General features: G+C 45.1%; 1 protein-coding gene across 4 annotated transcripts in view; it reads left to right on the plus strand.

Moving 5' to 3' along the window:
* The first annotated feature begins 2,344 nt into the window (after positions 1–2,344).
* The window catches only part of FZD3 (frizzled class receptor 3), a 79,586-nt gene continuing 60,178 nt past the window's right edge, over positions 2,345–21,752 (plus strand). The window contains exons 1-2 of one of the 4 annotated variants that reach the window (XM_045012069.1): positions 2,345–2,384; positions 8,892–9,403. In XM_045012069.1, the coding sequence (XP_044868004.1) occupies positions 9,215–9,403 (189 nt within the window). In that variant the 5' untranslated portion in view covers positions 2,345–2,384; positions 8,892–9,214. Of the gene's footprint in view, positions 2,385–2,453; positions 2,475–3,187; positions 3,209–8,891; positions 9,404–15,521; positions 15,753–21,752 lie in introns of those variants that run through there. The other 3 variants (XM_045012070.1, XM_045012071.1, XM_045012072.1) reach the window with 3 other exon arrangements.

Raw genomic sequence — 21,752 nt, forward strand, 5'->3', positions numbered from 1 at the left:
TTCCGTCCTAAGTGCAGGACTCTGCACTTGTCCTTGTTGAACCTCATCAGGTTTCTTTTGGCCCAATCCTCTAATTTGTCTAGGTCCCTCTGTATCCTATCCCTACCCTCCAGCGTATCAACCACTCCTCCCAGTTTAGTGTCATCTGCAAACTTGCTAAGGGTGCAGTCCACACCATCCTCCAGATCGTTAATGAAGATATTGAATAAAACCGGCCCCAGCACCGACCCTTGGGGCACCCCACTTGATACCGGCTGCCAACTAGACATGGAACCATTGATCACTACCCATTGAGCCCGACCACCTAGCCAGTTTTCTATCCACCTTACCGTCCATTCATCCAGCCCATACTTCTTTAACTTGCTGGCAAGAATACTGTGGGAGACTGTATCAAAAGCTTTGCTAACGTCCAGAAATAGCACATCCACTGCTTTCCCCTCATCCACAGAGCCGGTTATCTCATCATAGAAGGCAATTAGGTTAGTCAGGCATGACTTGCCCTTGGTGAATCCATGCTGACTGTTCCTGATCACTTTCCCCTCCTTTAAGTGGTTCAGAATTGATTCCTTGAGGACCTGTTCCATGATTTTTCCAGGGACTGAGGTGAGACTGACTGGCCTGTAGTTCCCTGGATCTTCCTTCTTCCCTTTTTTAAAGATGGGCACTACATTAGCTTTTTTCCAGTCGTCTGGGACCTTCCCCGATCGCCATGATTTTTCAAAGATAATGGCCAATGGCTCTGCAATCTCATCGGCCAACTCCTTTAGCACCCTCGGATGCAGCGCATCCAGCCCCATGGACTTGTGCTCGTCCAGCTTTTCTAAATAGTCCTGAACTACTTCTTTCCCCACAGAGAGCTGGTCACCTCCTCCCCAAACAGTTCCTAGCGCCCCGGGGGAAGCAGCCAATCAGGGCCGAGCCGCGGCGTGCCGGCTCTTCTACCTAGTGCCACCCTTGGCATCAATTCCTCCCAAGTCTCCTGCTGTGGCATGTGCCATCGATACCCCAGTGCTCCCCACACCCCATGAAACCAATACTCCCTATTATTCCTGCAGTATCAATACCCCTCAGTGCCGCGGTACCCTATAGCATTGATACCCCCTGTGCCCTTCACAGTCTCTAACTCCCACAACTCCCCATTGCCTTGGGGTATCTATAATCCCCACCAGTGCCCCATGGCACTGATCCTCTCCAGGATGCATCTTGGGCCTTGCAGCACTGAAAGCCCTATGCTCTTCATGGCATCAAAACCATAATCTCTCCTGCATTCTGCCAGCCTCCAGTGCCCCTGTGCTTTATGGCATCAGTTCCCTTCAGTACTCCCCCTTTCACCCTGCAGCACTGATATCCCCCTCCCCCATGGACCCAGTGCTCCCTGGAGCCTGACATCCCCCAGTACCCCTGCACTGTACTGTATATTTCCAGTTCTCCCCCTGCACCCCGTGGGACTGATATGCCCCACAGCAGCCTGTGGTGCTGGTATCCCCCAATGGCCCAGGTGGTTCTAGACATTCCCAGTGCTCCCCTGCAACTAATATCCCCCTTATACCCCGATATCCCCCAGTGCTCCCCCTGCCCCCTCTGGCGCCAGTATCCCCACAGCAGCCTGCAGCAGTGATATCCCCCGATACGCGCCCCCAGCACTGCCCATACCTAGTGCCCCCCCCGCCCTGGGGTACCACTATCTCCCAATGCCCCCCATCCATAACTCCCAGTGCCCCCTCTGCACCCCTGGCGCGCCCCATGCCCCGTGACATCCACCCCCCACCCCCAGCTGGTAATCCCGAGTGCTGCCCCAGAAACCCCGCCCCCCGCGTCTCGGGAATCGATACCCCAGTGCCCCTGACCGCCATGGAGGCGATACCCCGAGCGCCCCCCCCCCCCGTGATATCGATACCCCCCATCGCCACGATGCCCCTGGCGGGGATACGCCCCTCCCCCACGCTCTCACCTGGCCTCCTGTGCTCCGGAGCCGCGCCCCCCTCTACGGCCCCCCCGTCTCCTCTGCTCCCGGCAAGTTTATTCCCTTTGCCATGGAAACAGTTCCTAGCGCCCCGGGGGAAGCAGCCAATCAGGGCCGAGCAGCGGCGTGCCGGCTCTTCTACCTAGCAACCAGCTGGCTGCTTCTGATTCGCTGCTCTCCGGGGCGGTCCGAAGGGGCGGGGCGGGGAGTGGCGGCGCGAGGGGCGGAGGCGGGGCCGGCGTCCGACAGGGGGCGGGGCTGGCCGGAGGCCGCCGTTGGGGGCGGGGGGTGCTGGGGTTGGCGCTGCCGGGGGGGGTCTGGGAGGCGCGGCCGTTACCTTCTTCACCTCCTCGCGCTGCGCCGCCGGCTCCGGGGTGGACGGGGGGAGAAGCGAGGGCGGAGAGGCAGGGCGGGGGCTGAGGTAAGTGCGGTAGCCTGGGCCTCGGTGTGGGGGGGGTGGGCGACCCGCTCCCTTTCCGTTGGCGCTTCAGGGTGGAGGGGATCCTCCGAGGTGAGAGCTCACACACTGCCCCCGTGCAGGCGGGGCGGCGGGACAGCGCCCCAGTGTAGGAGGGCGCTGGGGAGGGGGAGACCCCGGTGCAGGAGAGGGCTGAGCTGGGAAATGGCTGGGTCAGAAGCGCCCCCCCCCCACCCCCAGATCCCGTGGGAGTGAAGAGGGAGAACCCCTCTTTCAGCAGGCGTGTGATGGAGGGGTTCTCCCCTCCCCTTGCCCCCACTCCCCACCTGGACCCGCAATGGAGGGCGGGGGGAATAGTGTGTGGCTCCCCCCCCCCCCCCCAATCTGTGCTTGAAACGGAGTGTGTAGGGAAAATGTGGTTTGGTTCCCCCCCTTCCTCCCCCTCTCTCTGTCTGCCACGAGAATTGAGGGGAAGAATGGGGCGGGGGCGGGGGGGGGATACTGTACAGTGTGGTTCTCCTCTCCCCCTCTGTCTGTAACTACAGTGGGGAAAGATGTGTGGTGTGTGTCTCCCCAGTGTAATTGAAATGGGGGGGAGATGTGTGGTTTCCCCCTTAATCTGTAACAGAAACGGAGTGGGAGAAAACTGCAGTGTGGTTTCTCTCCCCCCTGACTGTAATTGAGGTGGAATGTGGGGAGTGTCCCCCGCCCCATTCCCCTTGTATCTGGAAGGGGGGGTGAAGTTGCCATCTTGTTGCCCAACATCTATCCGCTTTGGGATTGCTCTCCATGAGCGCATCCATCTGTGTGATCTTCCCATTCTTCAAGTATGTTTGCTCTTCATCTCTTTTAGTATTAATTGTGAAACTTATTTGCTAATATTACTTTTACGCTTAAGAGTTGGTACCTGCCCTGTAGGATTTGCCATTTGCGATGTATGTAATAATACTGTAACTAAGCCTTTATGTATGTGCTTATAATTAGTATGTGCTTATAATTAGTCTTTTGAAGTCCATAACTAACTGGCTCACTGGCTACTTCCTGATCCTTTTGCTTGCAGTTTGTCTTTAGTGTCCCAGGGTAGGTGGGTTGGTGTCGCCTGATGTGATACACTGAACTACCGTATTTTAGTGATGTGCATGTATAATTATGTGTGTTTTATAGGCCTGATAAAGAACCAAAAAAGGTAGTGTGGTCAGAAATATTGCCACCAGGAAATTAAAAACTGTACATTATGGCATGTTCCTGTCTACACCAAAGAGTAGATCAACTGTATTTCTAGCTCTTGATTCTAGTTTAAAAATGGTTAGCATTCACAGTTGGAATACAGTCACATTCTTGGCTTTTCATATTGCAGTTCTCCTATTCTCTGCATTTTAGTTTTACTTAGGCCTTTTCCTTTTAAAGGGTATGGATGGTTCAGGTAATAGGTTTTGTAGCCTATCTTCTCTAGCTTTTGCTTCAGATTCAACCTACAGTTCTGGCCTTGCAAATAGTTTCTCTGAGTGTTATATTACTGTCTAGCACCATAGGATCTATGGGAGTTCTTCATAAAACAAATAGCAATAACAAAATCCCTAAAGGATTCAATGCAATTGTAACACCAACAGACCCCAGTCATGGGCAGATGGGATTGAACCTGGAACCTCTGGAGCTTAGTACATGAACCTCTACTGCATAAGCTAAAAGCCACCTGCCTGTTAGCTAAGACTGTAGAGCAGACTCATTTTATCTGTCTCTAAGTGTTCTTGGTACCACTAGATGGGACAACACCACACCCAGAAGGTGTGTGGGTTACACGATATCTGACTTTTTTCCCTTCTCAGGATAAAAACCCTACTTGTGTTATGGGTTTTTTGTTGTTGGGAGGGTTGTGGGCAGTCAGATTTGGTGGTGTTTGGGGGTGTGAATATTGAGAGTGTCATTCTGGGTAAGGTGGAAAACCTTTTTGAAGAGGAAGGCATTGTAGTGTTTCTTGATCAGGGTTTGGTCTCTGGATTTGCCTAATCTTCATGCATCACAGTTTTAAACCAAACTGTGTTAGATCAGGATGAGACCTTATGTGGTGGATCTGCCTGCTGCAGGGTTCTTAACTTCCTCTGAAGCATCTGGTGCAGGCTGGAGGTGGGATACTGGACTACATAGTGCTTGAGTCTGATCAAATATGACAATTCCTAAACTACTCTGGAAGTTCATTCTGTGGCTGGATCCCATCAACCAAGGATGCATAGTTCTCACACACATTGTCTTGGGCGTTGTCATCTGCATTGTCCATTCCTAGACTGAAACATAGTTCCTAATGTATAGGGCTTGATCCATTAATAGTTTGTGAAGATTAGAAGTGAGGGCTCAGGTTGCCATCTGAAACTGACTGGGGGCTAGTGAAGGCTTTTGAGGAAGGCCTGTTGTGCTCATGGTGACCTGGACCATGAAGGTGATGATAGCATTTTATACCAGCAGACACCTCGGCCTCAATAACATAATGGTCTTGAAGAGACACATGCATGGATTACTATGGCTAGGTTCTTGTCCAGGAGGAAGAGGTGAAATTTCCAAGCAAGTTGGAGGTGAAAAGGCATGTTTATACACTGATGTTTAGATGACCAAGTAGTGTCAGTGCCTGGATGAATACTTGGTCATGCCAAGAGTAGGGAGGTGCGACAGGACCCTGAGGTTCAATCCACTTTGACAATTGGGGCTGTACACCTTGAGTAGAAGTTGGGAATGGTGTCTGGTTAGTTCTTCAAAGCATTTTCCTCCTTCTTACTAGCATTATTTGATTTTTGCCTGTGTTAAGCTTGAGACAGCTGCTCTTCATGCAAGAGTTGATCTCTTATAGTCATTCTAACATCTTAGAAAAGGTGGTGGTTGCATGACTGATGACTAATATGTAAAGCGGGTCACCAGCATATTCTTGATACCTGAGCGTATTGTCTTACTATCGCTCCCAGATATTGATATGTAAGAGGGATATTATGGATCCCAGTGAGACATCACAGGTAAGGGCCTACAGAAAGTAAAAGCAGTTATGTCACCCTCTGAGTTCTGCTGGAGAGGAAAGAATTGGAGCCATTATAATGCTGTGCCATCTACTCCTGCCTCTTGGTCTACTGTGTCAAAAGCTACAGAGAGATCCAATGTGAGTTTGAGCATGAACATTAAGACCATTGACAGAGGCAAGATCTCAAGGCCATCCTCTTTTTTAGTATCACTAGGGCTGTCTCTGTGCTGTGCCTTGGTTGAAATTGAGATTGTGGGGCAGCCAAGATGTTGGCTAATACCACATGTTAGTAGAGCTTGGGGTTGCAACTTTCTCATTCATTTTGCCCATGAGTGAGAGGTTGGAGAGATCTTCATGGTCAAGTGATGGTTTTTTGAGGACTGAGCTGACTATTGCATTTTTCAGAAAGTTTGGCAGGTGTGCAACTGTTGAAGGCATTAACAATTTCTATTCGTAGAGGGAATGGTTTTCAGCAATCATGAGAGGTATAGATCCATTTCACTGGTGTGGCAGTGGCTCTCTATTTTCAGGGCTTTTTCATACCATCACATTTGCTGCAGCTCCTCAAAGTCAGTGTGACTGGGTGGGTAATACGATCTGGTCAAAGGTCTAGATTCATGAATGGTGTGGAAAAAGTGAATAGAGAGAAGTGTTATTTATCCTTTTCCACAATACAAAAATCAGCAGTCACCAGATGAATTTGATAGGCAGCAGGTTTACTACAAACAAAGAAGTACTCCTTCATATAATAAGAACGGCCATATTGGTCAGACCAAAGGTCCATCTAGCCCAGTATCCTGTCTTCTGACAGTGACCAATGCCAGATGTCCTGTTCATTCCTTCTGGGGCAAGTAATCGTCAAGTGAACCATCCCCTGTTGCCCAATGCTCAATTAACCCATGGAACTTATTGCCATGGGATGTTTTGATGGTCAAAAGTACAACTGGTCTAAAAAAAGAATTAGATAAATTCATGGAGGAGAGGCCAATCAGTGGCTGTTAGTCAAGATTGGGAGGGATGCTACCCCATGTTCAGGATGATCCTAAACCTCTGATTGCCAGCAGCTGAGAGGGGAAGACAACAGTGGATCTCTCCAAAATTGCCCTGTTCTATACACTCCCCCTGAAGCTCTGGTACTGACCATGGTTGGAGACAGAATGCTGGGCAAGATGTACCATTGGTCTGACCCAGTATGGCTCTTGGTTGCAAACCTGTTATGTTTGTCAGTTCTTTGGTTCTTCTCTGAAATATTAATGTGGCACTTGAGGTTCTATTGGAAGTCTTGTTTGAACCAATAGTTATCTGGGTGATGGCCTACATTGAATCTTTTGTAAATAACAATCTGGTTAGAGGTTTGAGTTCTGTGCTTTAGGTTTCCATTTCTAATACTCCTCCAGAATAAAGTGGTAGTGAGAACAGGGGCCCTCTAGACCTGTCTTAATATAATATATGGACTGGAAGGGACCCCCTGAAAAGGTCATTGAATCCAGCCCCCTGCCTTCACTAGCAGGACCAAGTACTGATTTTTGCCCCAGATCCCTAAGTGTCCCCCTCAAGGGTTGAACTCACAACCCTGGGTTTAGCAGGCCAATGCTCAAACCACTGAGCTAGCCCTCCTCCTCTTGTAGTCCTATGGTTTTCCTACTTCATTTTTTTTCCACTTTGGCCCCCATTCTCAAGGCTCAAACCATATTGGATCAGACTTCTCCACTTCTGACCCTTTCACATTGTGAAGGGAGAGAGATAACCCCAGGGAATGACAGCTGCATAAAGGGGATCCTCAGCCAGTTTAAAACTGCCAGAACAGCCGTACACTATTTCGTTCACTGCTCTCAGCCTCAAGATATTTTGGGGACAGGGTTGGGTGGAGTATGTTGTGCTCTGACTTATTTTCAGCTATTGCAATGGTTCCTAGAGGGTAAGCAACATGGTGCACTCAAAGCAAAAAGAAGATGTGGAAGGACCTGGGTGCCATTGCAGAGCAGGGCCTGATTGGGAGAGGCCTGAGCTCTCTGGATAGCCTGAGGTATATAGGAGCTCGCTCTTCTATGCTGAGGTACTCAGTGAACCAAGGAAGCAGCACTGCGAGAACCCTTAAAAGCTTCTGCCTTGAAGTATCAGCACTTTAAACTCCCTGCTCATGCCTCCCTAGTCAAACACACACTAGTCCCAGTCACATATATCACTGAGTCGTCTTTTTGCTCCCACACTTTGGTGGAGGTGAGGTAGAGTGAGTGGGGCTATAGGCTTTTCAAGAGATTAGTTAGGATGTGGTGACTATGTAAGAGAATGAAGTCATGTTGGGAGGCCTTGGCTGGGGGAATCCAGTGCCTTTGTGCCTAGGCATCAGTGCTTGAAGTAGTTCCCTGATGCTGCTGCCTTGGTTCCCAGGCCTATTGAGACAGCAGCACTGTGGTGTCATTTGATATGCTGATGCCTCAGAGCAGAGGCTCTTGCCTAGTCTGATGCTGCTTAATGTGCTGGTTAGCAGAGGCAGTGGTGCTAGGGGAGCTGTTAAGTGCCAATACTCCTCTACTTTCTCATCTTCTTGTTCTCTTCTAAAGCTCCTGTCTCCTCCAGGACCCTTTCACTTCCAGATCATCTGCCCAGCCTGCCTAAAGGTTTACCAAGAGAATAGGCAGAGCACAACTGATGCGTCAGAGGCAGGCCAGTATAATCTGGAAACAAAAGTAGCTGATTTGAGCAATCCTGCAACAGCTAATTCCTCTTTCCCCCCCCCCCCCCCCCCCCCAAATAATTAGCTGGTTTGAGATTTATCGCTGTATAGGTTTGTGAATTGTTTAGAGAAACAAAAAAGCAAAACTTCAGAATTAAAAACTTTAAATGTTCAATCTGTGAACATGTGTAAATATTCCACTATAAATAATTGCACAGAAAACTCAGTTGTAATTCTTCAAAGGGCAGTTTCAAATTTGGAGGCTAAGTTCAGTTGCAGGTGGGAGCTCCACCTCTGAGCAACAGTAGCAAGGTCAGTGGAGATATTCTTCCATAGCCCTAGCTGTGGCTATGCTGGAGGTTAGGTTAGCGTAGCTGCCTTTTCAGGGGTGTGGGTGCTGTAGCTGTGTGGGTGCAAGTTTTAAGTATAGACCAGGCCTTAATGTCTCTTTGATGGAAATATTTAGGATTCATCACATAGAAACACTGTCACTTCCATTTTCCCTCCTTCCCTATAGGAAGAGAGAGCTATTTTTGGAGCATGCATCTGATGAATGGGTTCTAGCCCATGAAAGCTTATGCCCCAAAAAAATTTGTTAGTCTCTAAGGTGCCACAAGGACTCCTCGTTGTTTTAGCCCTTTTCTGCTCAGACTGAAAAATCTGAACTGAAAATTGATTCTGGGTCTCTTGATTTAATTACTTGGCTTCAGCACTTACAAATAAATTACCTTAAATATTTATTGTGCTAATATTGTTCTATATTAATTAACTACATTTTTAATTTTGAAGTTAACTATAGTGGTTTTACTGTTTTGTTTTTTTTTTTTTTTAGGCTGTTTAATAAAAGAAGAACATAGCTCAGCTGCTGTTTCAACAGGATGGGTTCTATCGTGTGGGAATGTGGTTAATCAGCTTGACACATTAACCTAATACAGCCTTCATAATGTGAAAAGAAAAGACAAGATGTCCCATCTGTCTCAAGTGTTCTGTCAGACTGAGTGAATAAGACTCTGTCAGCACAAATAGTATTTCAGTTTTTGAAGAATCTTAACAAGCAGCAAATTAAAGCCAGACCTTCAGTACATGTATATCTGAAAGTGTACATTGAATAATCTGACAGGCCTCAGTGACTGGCTCCCATTCACATGTGGAAGGATGGCTACTTGCTTGATGTTCTGCTGTCTTTTGTTCTTGGAAGTTTTGGTGGGGCATACAAGTGGACACAGTTTATTTTCTTGTGAGCCCATCATCTTGAGGATGTGCCAAGACCTGCCTTACAATACCACCTTTATGCCTAATCTTCTGAATCATTATGACCAGCAAACTGCAGCATTAGCAATGGAGGTAAGAATTAATCTGCTTTCTTTCGAAAGCATGTATTTGGTAGGCCTTTAATTGACCATGGGATTATTTTTGGCAATTGGGAATTAAGGAGAAGGATGGTTATATAAAGGATATTTATAATACAGTTTCAGTATTTTGCTTAATGTCCTATTGTTTGAAAAGTGTAAGGCTCCCAGATGCCATTTGCCTTACAAATCATTCCATAAAATATACTGTTAAGAATTACTACAAATGTGTAACCACATCGTTCATATATACATAAATAAGTACAACTGTTTGCATTCAAAAGTACTCAAGGGTTCAAGCTTTAAATATTTTTGGCTGATGGAGAATGCATATTTGGAATAATATGTCAGCAAAAGTTAGTTTAAAGTACTTTTCAAGAAACTAGTTTATACAGTAATGCTAAACAACCAATGGAGGACTTAGTTATAAAAATATGTCCTTCTGATGTTGGATGGAAGATTATTTTTGCCTCCTTAGTTCTTACAGATTGTATTGTCTTTGTGTCCCACTAGTCTGATGGAAAAATATATGCATGTGCTTTCCCAGGTTATAAGAATATCTGTTGGTAAACCATTCCTTTAAGCTGCTTCTGTTCAGGCAGGGAATTGGTGAACTTAAACTTTCTTTGTTATTATAATTGTACCTTACTACTCTTTTTATCTATAGAATAAATCCAGATAAGACTTGTCCAGTTATCTGCGTTCATTTCCGTTTTCCCACCACCACATTTTGTTGGACTGCTGTACACCATCCACTTTATTCATTTATAGTATAATAATTCCCACTAATATGTCTGATCTGTTCTTGAATATCTCTTGTGATGGTGCTTCAGTCACCTACTTGGGAGTCTTTTCCACTGGCCTCTTGTTTATATACCAGGAATCTTTGTCCTTCCTTTTACAGTGTCTGAGTAAGTCCTTTTTGTAGAGCGTGGCTGTGATTTGATTAAAGCAGTGGGAGTTTGAATGCTCAGCAGCTCTCAAGATTTGGCTTTCCAATGGTACTGTGATGGAATTGCGCACATTAGGAGTTCTCAACCCTTTTCTTTCTGGGCTCCCCTCAACATGCTATAAAAACTCCAGGGCCCAGTGGGGAGGGGGGACTTGGGGCTCTGGGCCAAAGGTGGGACCCTTGGACACAGGTGTAGTTTGATTTCTATTTGGGAGGAGCTAGGGGACAAGGGCCAGCAGGGCTCAGGCTAGCTGTGCACTGCCACCACCCCCTGACTCACCTCAGCAAGCCACCCACCTGCCTGGGTCTGTGTGCCGGTAGCTGCTTTCTAAGGGCTCTCCTGGAGCCAGGTCCCCACCTGGGCAGCTCTGACCAGCTGCGTGAGCAGTCAAAGGGGGCTGGGAGCTGAGGAGCAGCTGCAACCCTAGGCACCAGCAGCAGACAGGGGAATGCCACGGCTGCCCAGTCCCTGGCACCACCAGCCAGAGGAGCAGCTGCTCCGCACTGCCTGGCTCTGGTTTCCTGCCTAGGATCTGGCCAGATGGTGGGGCCTGAGGGAAGCTGAGGGGGAGAGGTGAGGGGCTGTGGAGCTGCCCCCAGAACTGCCCCACTCTGGGGAAGGCAGTTCAGTTTTGGGGGGCAACACCCTCATGCCCCCTCAACTCTGCTCATGGGCTCAGGGCTTCTGCCCACGTTGGGGCTTCAGCCCCACTGCTTGCATCTTCATGGGGGAGAGGGAGGAGGAGCTCGGGATTTCATCTCCCTGCTGCTCCGACTTGAGTGGGGGAGAGGGGAGCTCAAGGTTTCAGCCCCATAAGTGAGGGTTGCCAGGGCTCGGGGTTTCAGTGGTGGGGTCCCACGGACCCCAGTTGAGAACCGCTGGTGCACATGATCGTGTGTCTTCCTATATTCTAGAAATATAGTTTCCATGTTCTTGTATTGTTTTTGTTCCCTTTCTTTTCATATCTCTAGCTCTCCTATGTCCTTTCTAAATGGTGGGATCATGAGTTCTGTGTGTGATTGACACAGGTAATGTTAGTGCTTTAATCTGTAACATGGAATTTTATTCCATATTTTTGCCTCTATAAATGTACAGTTGTATCGCTAGTGCACTTTAATGACGATAGTATGGGCACTGTGGATAAGGGTTTGTTTGTCCCTTATGCATTCTCCCCATTTCTCCCATGAGATAGCGACAATCTGGTATTGATATTATGCCCAGTTACCAGCTGTTCAAGCAACAAACTATATTAATGCTGACTAAGATTAAGCTACTGTTTTGTCTTCATAGCTGGTGATATGTTAAGGAAACATGTTTAGTAACATGGGTTTCCTTAAAGAAATCACGTTTGGCAATGAGTTGAGGTGTTGATGACATAAGACAAGACAGATGCAGGTATAATATAGCATAGTACTTGATAAAGAATAATAAAGGTTGTTGAGAGGTGTTTGAAATTAAATAATTACTAATTGCTCATCTTTGCTCAATTTTCATTTGCAAATGAAAATAGGTTGAATAAAATAGTATTTTCATTTCCAAAATGTTTTTTAAATGTATATTATGTACTGTAAGACAAATACAATAAAGAAAAAAACCTCCTCAAACATGATACTCAGAAAGCGATAATACCAACATAAATCTCTATTGTAAAGTAAAAAATAGAGAACATTAAGCAGATTTTCCATCATTCTACTCCACAAAACTACCAGTACCAACTTCTTACCTTCTGCTCAAATTCTGAGCCAATAAATAAGGAGTTTGTCTTTGAGGTCAAAATCTTACATAAGGCTTTAGAATATTTTAGGTCTTTCTTCCTCTTTTTGTGAAGGTGTGGATGAGGGTCTGGCTTCGGTGGTTTAGTTATCCAGATGATTTGAAGTGGAGTATACTTTATTTACCTAATTAAACAGGGTACTTAACTTGTGTGGCATTAGGTAGGAAACACAACTGAGTCTTTGAAGGAGAGATTCTCTTTCCCTTGAAGAGGAAAAAATCCCTACTTAGACAGTTGTTGTTCCATTCCTTTTAGAAATTGTGTGTACAAAAGGATTCTATCTAGTACATAGGGCCAAGTTCTGCTCTGTTACACAGTGAAACTCCAGAGTGACTCCACAGAAGTCAGTGGAGTTATATTAGTGCAAATCAAGAGTAAATGAGAGCAGAATTTACTTGTAGTCTGAAAGCTCTTAAAAATTATTTTCAGATTTAGGCTCATTAGAAAAACTGGCCAGAGTAGAGATTTTCACAAAGAGTTTAGACCAAGGATTTCCGCATTTTGATTTAGCTGAAGAGTTTTTATTTCAGATCCAGGAAGCCGAACAGTCTTAACTTGAACATTGTCTACGTTTGAAAAACTGCACTAGTCTATCAACATCGGTGCAGTTACAGCGATGTAAATTTCTTTTAGCAGTTATCTGTCACAAAAGTTACAGGGATTAATTTAAAAGTTGAAACAGTTTAGCTAAATCAATTTGTGTGAACTCTTGTATTAATTTTAAACTGGCTATTTGAAGTGCAAGCTAAACTGATATAGGCAGGCTTAAACTTTTAAACAAGTGTTGTACACAAGTTATACTGGTTTTAAATAAATGGGTACAAAATGACACCTTTAATTGGTACAACTTTATGTAAATAGGGCTTTGGAGTTTCTGGTGATAAACACAGCCTTCTGGTAGGACTAAAGCAGTTTCTCAGAGCCTCCTTGCTCCATTACCTCTTTGTACTTGGAAGCAGATACAAGCAAACACTTCATCCTTCAGTCTGAGCTTCCTAAGCTGATTTCCCTTCCTGTTCATATAGCAGCTTTTGAGCCCAGGTGGGAATCCTGTCTCCTGACCCAGCAGACTGAATACCATCTTCTGGGTGGGACAGCCCCCTGTCTGGTTCCCTTTTGAAGGGAGTTAACGCATTCCCTGTCTGTTCTGCTGTGATGTATGTATACCTAATCAGTGCTCTCATCCAATTAAAAAAAAATTGTCCATTTAAGTAGTGATCTTACTGAAAGCACACTATGCCTCTGTTCCTTGATCCACACTGGTTACCACAGTGGCAGCCACATGGAACAAAGTGAAAAAGTGGGTTAGTCTCCCATGCTGGCTCTTCTGTGGAACACCAACGTAGTACTCTTTCTTGCCTAGTAGACTTAGTCTGTAGAATGATAGGAGTTGTGTATGTTTTATTTATTCCCTATGTTAACCTAGCAGAAATTTAACATCTGAATTTAGCAAGAAGGAATTCCTTGCTTTTTGTATTTAGCCTTAAAAAAATTACAGGAACGATATTCTAGTAAGAGTATCTGCAGCAGGTATTTATAGACCTCTCCTTTCTTGAAAACTTGAAAACTTCTTCACCTCTGACTGATTTTTGCGGCTCTGTTCTTCAGTGTTCTGCAGTGCTGTAACCAGGGGCGGCTCTACGAATTCCGCCGCCCCAAGCAGGGCGGCACGCCGCGCCCCCGCAGACATGCCGCTGGTCCCGCGCCTACGGTGGAGCTTCCGCAGTCATGGCTGCGGGAGGTCCACACGAGCCGCGGGACCAGCGCACCCGCCGCAGTCATGCCTGCGGGAGGTCCGGTCGTCCCGCGGCACCGCTACATCTGATCTTACAGGCATGTGAAAATCTCAGGATGCCCCAAACAAAATGAAAACTCAAATCTTGGAATCTGGCAGTCACTACAACTGCCAGATACACAATTTTGGAAACTATTAGTGAGACTTTGTAGGATTCTGTGAATTTACAAAGGGAAAGGAGAAATGTAGGGCTGGAAGGGCCCTTGAAAGGTCAACTTTTCCAGCTCCTGTACTGAGGCAGGACCAAGTATACCTAGATCATCCCTGACAGGTGTCTGTCTAACCTTTTTAAAAACTCCCATGATCAGGATTCCACAACTTCCCTTGGTAGCCTATTCCAGTGCTTAACTGTCCTTTAGTTAGGCTTGGCTACACTTGCAGGTGTGCAGCACTGGGAGTTACAGTTGTCTTCGTACAGCTGTGTAAGGAAAGCACTGGAGTGTGGCCACATTTGCAGCGGTGTTGGGAGTGGTGCATTATGGGCAGCTATCCCAGCGTTCAAGTGGCTGCAACGTGCTTTTCAAATTCGGGGGGTGGGGTGGAGTGTGACAGGGAGCGTGGGGGAGAGAGAGAGAGTAGATTTTTGGAGCCGACACTGTGTCAGCTCCCTGCCTTGCAAAGTCCGACCTCTTCCCCCACCCCTCATTCACTCTTAAATGCAAATAGCCTTCAGACCAGATAAGCAGCTGCTCCGACGGATTCCCTGCCCCCTCCCCCTCGCCGTGCTGTTTCTCTCCTCAAGCAAACACTAGCTGTGGACATTCATCCCCCTGCCTGCCTCATTCACAGCAAACAGTAGCTGTGTTTGTTTTTTAGATAAGCAGCTCTGGGAGCCCCGAGTTCACAACAAAACAAAGAGAGGCATCATAACAAAACAAAGAGAGTTCTTTAGTTAAAAGCATTATGGGAAAATTCCGGAGGTCAGTTACAGCGTAGTAAGATTAATCACTGTTTACACTGGCACTCCAGCGCTGCAGTCGTTATTCCCCAGGCAGAGGTGAAGTACAGCCAGCGCTGTAGCCAGGGAGATACAGCGCTGTATGTGCCTTGCAAGTGTGGACGGTGAGTGAGTTGCAGCGCTGTAAAGCCACCACCAGCGCTGCAACTCTCCAGTGTAGCCAAGCCCTACCAAATATATTTGGGCATAAGCTTTTGTGGGCTAAAACCTACTTCATCAGATACATGGAGTGAAAAATACAAGAAGCAGTATGTATATTATAGCACATGAAAAGATGGGAGTTGCCTTCTTAGCCAGTACTACCACCTAGTCAGTTATCTCCCATTTTGTACTTGTGCATTTGATATACATGTTTTTGTTTCCTATGTGTAATACTCTGCACATGTCTTTACTGAATTTCATCTTGGTGACTTCAGACGAATTCTCTAATTTGTCAAGGTGACTTTGACTTCTAATCCGGGCCTCCCCAAGTGCTTGCAACCCCTTCCAGCTTGGTGTCATCTGCAAATTTTATAAGCACACTTTGCACTCCATTATCCAAGTAATTAATTAAAACATTGTATGGTATCAGACCCAGGACAGGCCACTGTGGGATCCCACTGGATAATCTCTCTCTTTCCCCCCCCCCCCCAGGTTTGACAACAAACTATTGATGATTACTGTGTGTACAGTCTTTCAATCAGTTTTGCACCAAATGTGATGCTTCCTGGAGTACCCAGGTTTGAGGCACCTTGCTACCACCTGCCCTTAGTGGGAGGAAATCTTGTCTGTGCGTGCCAAGAGTCAGCTCCCCCTGACTCCACCAGCTACAAGCAACACAAGTTCACCCTCTCAGCCTATACAGGCTCCGTTGTCCCTCTGCAGGTAAGAAATAAGCACACTCCAACCCCTAAGCACTCCAGTTGTCCCCCTGGAATGTCCATCCCTTGTTCTATTGGACACTATCAGAATTCACAGAACTGCTGCTCCTAAAGGAACAGTATGCCAGCTTAGCAGTTTCACCTCCACATCACTGCTCCACTTAATTCGAAGTGCTTAGATTTGTGTATAGTGAAAAAAAGTGTTTAATAAAGAACAGAGATTTAAGGAGAAACAAGTAGAATTAATGGAAATGGTTACATATAAAATCATAACACTTTCTAGATACTGATTTTAACTAACAGGACTTCTCCAGTTTCATAAAGGATAACTTGCCCAGAGTTTGTTTTCTACCAGCATTAAATAGCCAGACCAGCTGTAATCCTCTGTTCATAAAGACAATCTAGTTGGCAGATTGTAGGTACAGAGCTACACCTAGGTGACAGATATAGTTCAAACTATCCATTGTCTTCCCTTGTAAACAGGGTATCCCCTGCTGTTTGTCTTTTCCTGGATGGAATCTCCCCTGAGCAGTCACTTGATTAGTATTTTGTTCAGACTGTAAATAGGCACTCATTGTGGAGTATTCAGTACTCAGTATACATATAACCAAATGAGCAAATAAAGACATTTCTTTCAGGCAGGAGATGATTCTCCTCTTCTGATGACCAGCCTCAACTTAAACATTAAAAGCATAACTTCTTTGTGTATACTTACACATTTTGCAGTGATGATCAGTGTGACACAGGCTTTCAGTAGCAATCTTACATGGCAACCTTTAACAAACTATGGAAACCAGATCCAAAGGATCTTGTGCCATTTGCCAGTGGGCACCAAGTGGTCCCTGAGTCACAGCCACCTTCTAGTAATTTCCTCTAGACTACATTTCCCTGGCTTGCTTATAAGAATGTCATGTGGGACTATGTCAAAAGCCTTACTAAGATTAGGGGTATATCATGTCTGCAACTTCCCCTCCTATCCACTAGGCAAGTAACCCTGTCAAAGAAGGAAATTAGGCTGGCTTGGCATGATTAATTCTTGATGTATCCATGTTAGCTATCACCTATCCTCTAGTGCTTACAAATTGATTAATAATTTGTTCCAGTATCTTTGCAGGCATAAAAGTTAGGCTGACTAGTCATAGATTCTTCAGGTCCAATTTGTTCCTCTTTTTAAAAGATGGGTACTGTGTTTGCCCTTCTCTCATCTTGTACTTTTAAGCAAAATAAAATAGAAACAGCTGTCATTTCATTTGTTAAAAATACACTGTGCTCTCCTTTTCATATATTGTACTGCATATGCTCGATGAAAATGTTTGATAAGTTCTTCCAATGAAGTTTCCTTATTTATATACTTTGTAACTCAAAATATTAAATATATGGGGATATACCTATCTCATAGAACTGGAAGGGACCCTGAAAGGTCATCAAGTCCAGCCCCCTGCCTTCACTAGCAGGACCAAGTACTAATTCTGCCCCAAATCCCTAAGTGGCCCCCTCAAGAGCTGAACTCATAACCCTGCGTTTAGCAGGCCAATGCTCAAACCACTGAGCTACCCCTCCCCAACTACTGTCATTTCAGTTCCATTCCTTTAGTAGCTTTTTTTCATAACCATAAAGTGAAGATAATCCACGTTTTCATGATGGGTTCCATCTCTCTATTTGCATCATCAAATCACCTTGACTCAACAAAGGAAAATGGAAATATTACACATAGGATGCTGAATGAAAGCTTAAGAATGGGAACTGTAATCGGATCCACCCCCCTTATTTACTTTCAGGAAAGATAAAGCTTTAGGCTTCCTACTGTGCTCCCTCAATAAGGCCTGTTCAATCTGGAAGGCAGTGGGGGGAGGATTTCATTCATTCAAGGGGTTAGAAGGTCATTGGGTCCTTGAGGATCTCTTAGCTGAATTGGTTCTTTTGACTGCTGACAAATGTCAGTCCAAATCCACTGTTAAATATTTGACCATGCTGAAAGCAGTTACATCTCTTCTCTCTTAAATGGAGTGATGGGAGACTGAATAGAATTTTCTAAATTTGTTTACAGTGAATAGTTTAGTAATTTGCAATATTAAGAAAAATAATTCTATTTGTGGGGCATTGGATTGTGTATCTAAATGGCAAATACTTTTCAAAGCACATTTAACTATTACTACTAATGAATAATAAAAACCCTTTGATGTGCTGCTCTGGAATACATCATATTGGTCACATTGAGCTGTCCAAATTGAGTGTAGCTACTAGGAGCTGTCCAGCACAGATCAGTACTAATTATTCATGCACAAATTTATAAATGTGTGCGCCATTTTAGGAGGGTTAATATTTTTATATATTTAAGGCTTTTTGTGTGTGTTAATGCAGAAAAGGTGTCTATGTACACAATCTGTAGATATTTTTCTCATTTGTAGCAGTTTTTATATGTGAAATTCTAGCAACGGATCCATGTTTTAAGGCAGGTGTAGTAAAACTTTTTCCTAATGTGGCTCAGACTAACATAATGTATCCTGGATAATCACCATACATGATAACATGGACCATCTCATTCTCAATTTGGAAAGGTGTTATCTTATGGCAATTACAGTAGGTGCTCACACATAAAAGTGACTGTAGCAAAATATTTACTATAATTTTAGATATCTTTTCATGCAATTTAGTATCGGTAGACAAAGATAGTCAAATCCAGACAACCAGCCTGTATTCTGTGAACTACTAGTGATCCATTCATCCGTACTGGTCTCCATCCTTATCCCTGAATCTATCAAGCTGAATCTACAACAGGGGTCGGCAACCTTTCAGAAGCGGTGTGCTGAGTCTTCATTTATTCACTCTAATTTAAGGTTTCATGGACCAGTAATTACATTTTAACATTTTTAGAAGGTCTCTTTCTATAAGTCTATAATATATAACTAAACTATTGTAGTATGTAAAGTAAATAAGGTTTTTAAAATGTTTAAGAAGCTTCATTTCCAAACCAGTGGCCAGGACCCAGGCAGTGTGAGTGCCACTGAAAATCAGCTCGCGTGCAGCCTTTGGCACGCATGCCATAGGTTGCCTACCCCTGATTTACAACCTTCAGTTCACATATTACACCATCTGTAATATGACATGTACACATGTATATTAATTACATTTAGGGGCATTTAATCTAAAGTTGCCCAAAGGTTTCTAGTGCCATTCCAGAATGTGCAGAATGGCTAGCCTTAAAACTCTGAAAACCAGGATATACAAAGTTAAGATACAGCCCATCCTTCCAGCACAACCTTAACTCAGCTCTCATTTGAGCAATGCCCCCAACATACCAGTAACACATTAGCACTCTACCGTCACAGATGCACAGATCTCATGAGTACTGTAGGACAAAGTCTAACATTATATCGTCTTGTCTGACCTCCTGCCTAATGCTGGCCTGAGAATTTCATCAAGTTACTCCTGGATTGACTCTGGTAACTTCGGATTGACTAAAGCAACTTCCCATAAGACATCCATTTTTGATGTGAAGACAAGAGATGAAGAACCTCTTCTCTTGTTAGTTTTGTTAACCTTTGCCACCACTATTACTGAACCATTTGTAGTGGCTATTGCCAGCTCCAAGCAGGGCAGAATTCAGGTTGCATTGCAGGGGTGGCATGTACCTTAACTTTGTGTTTATTGTTTTTTAGACGTTAAAGTTTAGCTGCTGTCTGCATTCTGGATGGGCAAGAGTGGTAAACTGTAGTTCTGTATTAATGAAGCTTTTGGGTACTTAACTTCCGTGGTATTATTAAAAGTAATCTCTCAGCATCTCCAGGTACCACATCCCCGCTCTCCCTTCCACTGCCTCTGATTCCTGGGCAAGGATTACCCCAGCCACAGCATGAATTGGCTGTATATTTATGCCTTCGCTGTGCCTGCATCATCTCCTGTCTCTGCCTGTCCAGCACAGCCTATCTCTTCCTTCTCTCCAGAGTGAGGTGGGTGTAGGCATGAGATCTGCAAATTGAGGAGCTGGGCAGGCAATACTGGGATTAGCATGGAGTTAGTGGGCTTTTTTGAAAGTGGAGACAGATGGGAGACATGGATATGGGATTTTTCAGAATACATGTTTGGGAAGGCTTCTTCTAGCTACTGCACAGGTCTGACCCTGTTCCCTACACTGCTTCAGTGCCCCGTGTTGCTTCCAACTGCTTAGACTCTACCTCCTCCAATGTTTTTTTTGTCTGCTTCTGCCTGTTGCTCTGGCCAAACCTTCTGCTTTGAGACGATGTTCCACCCCTACCCCCCTACCTTGCCACTTCATAACATGGATGAGTTTGGAGGGGAAATGGGAAGGTGGTTGAGCTGTGACAGATGTGTTGCTTAAAATAGGGCCAGGAAGGAAATTGGAGCTATAGTGTCCCTGCCTCAGTTCTGGGCCTAGTATAGGGGGTGGGAACTCTACACGTTCATTTGCTGCATAGGGTCTCATTGGTGTAAAGTGGCCTGCTCATCTCCGTATGTTCTCAGCTGTATAGAAATGAATACAGTATGAAACAATAGCTCCAATCGCTACAAACTGCTCCATCCATCTCCCTGGGCATTTTCATCACCTCATCTCTGCCATTTAGTATTCTTGCGCATCCTTAGGGGCAAGAGCGGGGCCTATACTTTCCCAGAGGGGTAGAGCCATCCAGGACTCTGGCTTACATGGTAGGGGGGAGATAAAGAGGGATTTGGGACCCTTAAAGTGACAGGTACCCCATATTCCAGCTCAAATTGTGAGAGACAGGAGAGAGGCCTCCTAGATCCTGGCTCCCTGCTCTCCCTGGTTCTGGGGGTCAATTCTGCCCTTTCCCTTCTTCTTTTGTGTGATGCTCCACTATATTATAGCCCTGAGATATGGGGCTGTGAACAGTAAGTATCTTCCCCTACCCCACTTAATCCTTCCCTCCCCTCAGCCAGGACAAGGGGGCGGGGGGACATGGGGCTGACAGGCTCCCATCTTTATTCCCATTAATTTCTCTCCACCTCATAATTCCCACTCCTCTGCTCCCGAGTTGCCTCCCATCCCTAGACCCTCCTAGCACTACTCCATCACTTGTTTCCATGTTTCCCCTCACCACTTTGACTCCCATATTTCCTGCTCTGCACCAGAAAAGTTTTAAGAATCTAAAAATGTTATGAGCATCTATTCCATATTAGGGAAGCTGTGTATAAGAAACTACTTGACCTGATAACTGAGCGACTTGCTTGCCTTTGATCACACTCAGTTCCATTGTTCTGGAAACATGGTACATTATCCTTACTGTGTATTAGTCTTCCCTCTGTTAATCAACGCAACTTTTCTTGACAGTACTTTTAAAGTAAAATCTGAGTTTACATATGGTGTTTTGAGCACTTAAAAATATCGCTCTTAAACCAGGTATTTTGGTCTCTGGGCAAAACTTCCAAAAGGAGCCTCTGCAAAATGCCGTCAGAAAGCAAGGAATGTGTACAAGGCATATTATCTGGAAACTATCAAGGGTAGGGCTTGAACCTACCATGCAATGTAGAACTAAAGCTCAATGACCACACTGTGACAACAGCCTGCCTGGGAACCTTGCTTCAACAGAGCCACTCTTGAGTCAGCATGTGGATTATAGAACATCTAGAATAGGTTTTTGTTGTTAAACAGTTAGCAACACTCATCCTATTTTAAGTTTAAAGATCAAGACAGAAAATACAAAATGAAAACCCAGATTATGTGGCTGGATTCCTAAATAAGGAGCAAAGGGGAAAGAGGTGGACTGTTGCAACTGAAAAGCTTCTGTAGGTTGTGGTAGGCCACAAACAGAGTAAAATCCTGCCATAAATTTAAACTGTAATATGTGGGGGAAAGGCAGCTATTATGGTGCTGCATGCTGTCTTTTGCCTGTTTGAGAGAGGGTTTGTAATTCTAGCAGACTGGTAAATAGCAATTCATAGAAGAAGATGGAAGCAGTGAAGGACAAGAGGTTATTACTGAGGTGGTGACATAGGAGCCTACCCAGAACTGAAATACTAAACCTGA

The sequence above is a fragment of the Mauremys mutica genome, chromosome 3, assembly GCF_020497125.1.
Source record: "Mauremys mutica isolate MM-2020 ecotype Southern chromosome 3, ASM2049712v1, whole genome shotgun sequence".
Lineage (NCBI taxonomy): Eukaryota > Metazoa > Chordata > Testudines > Geoemydidae > Mauremys > Mauremys mutica.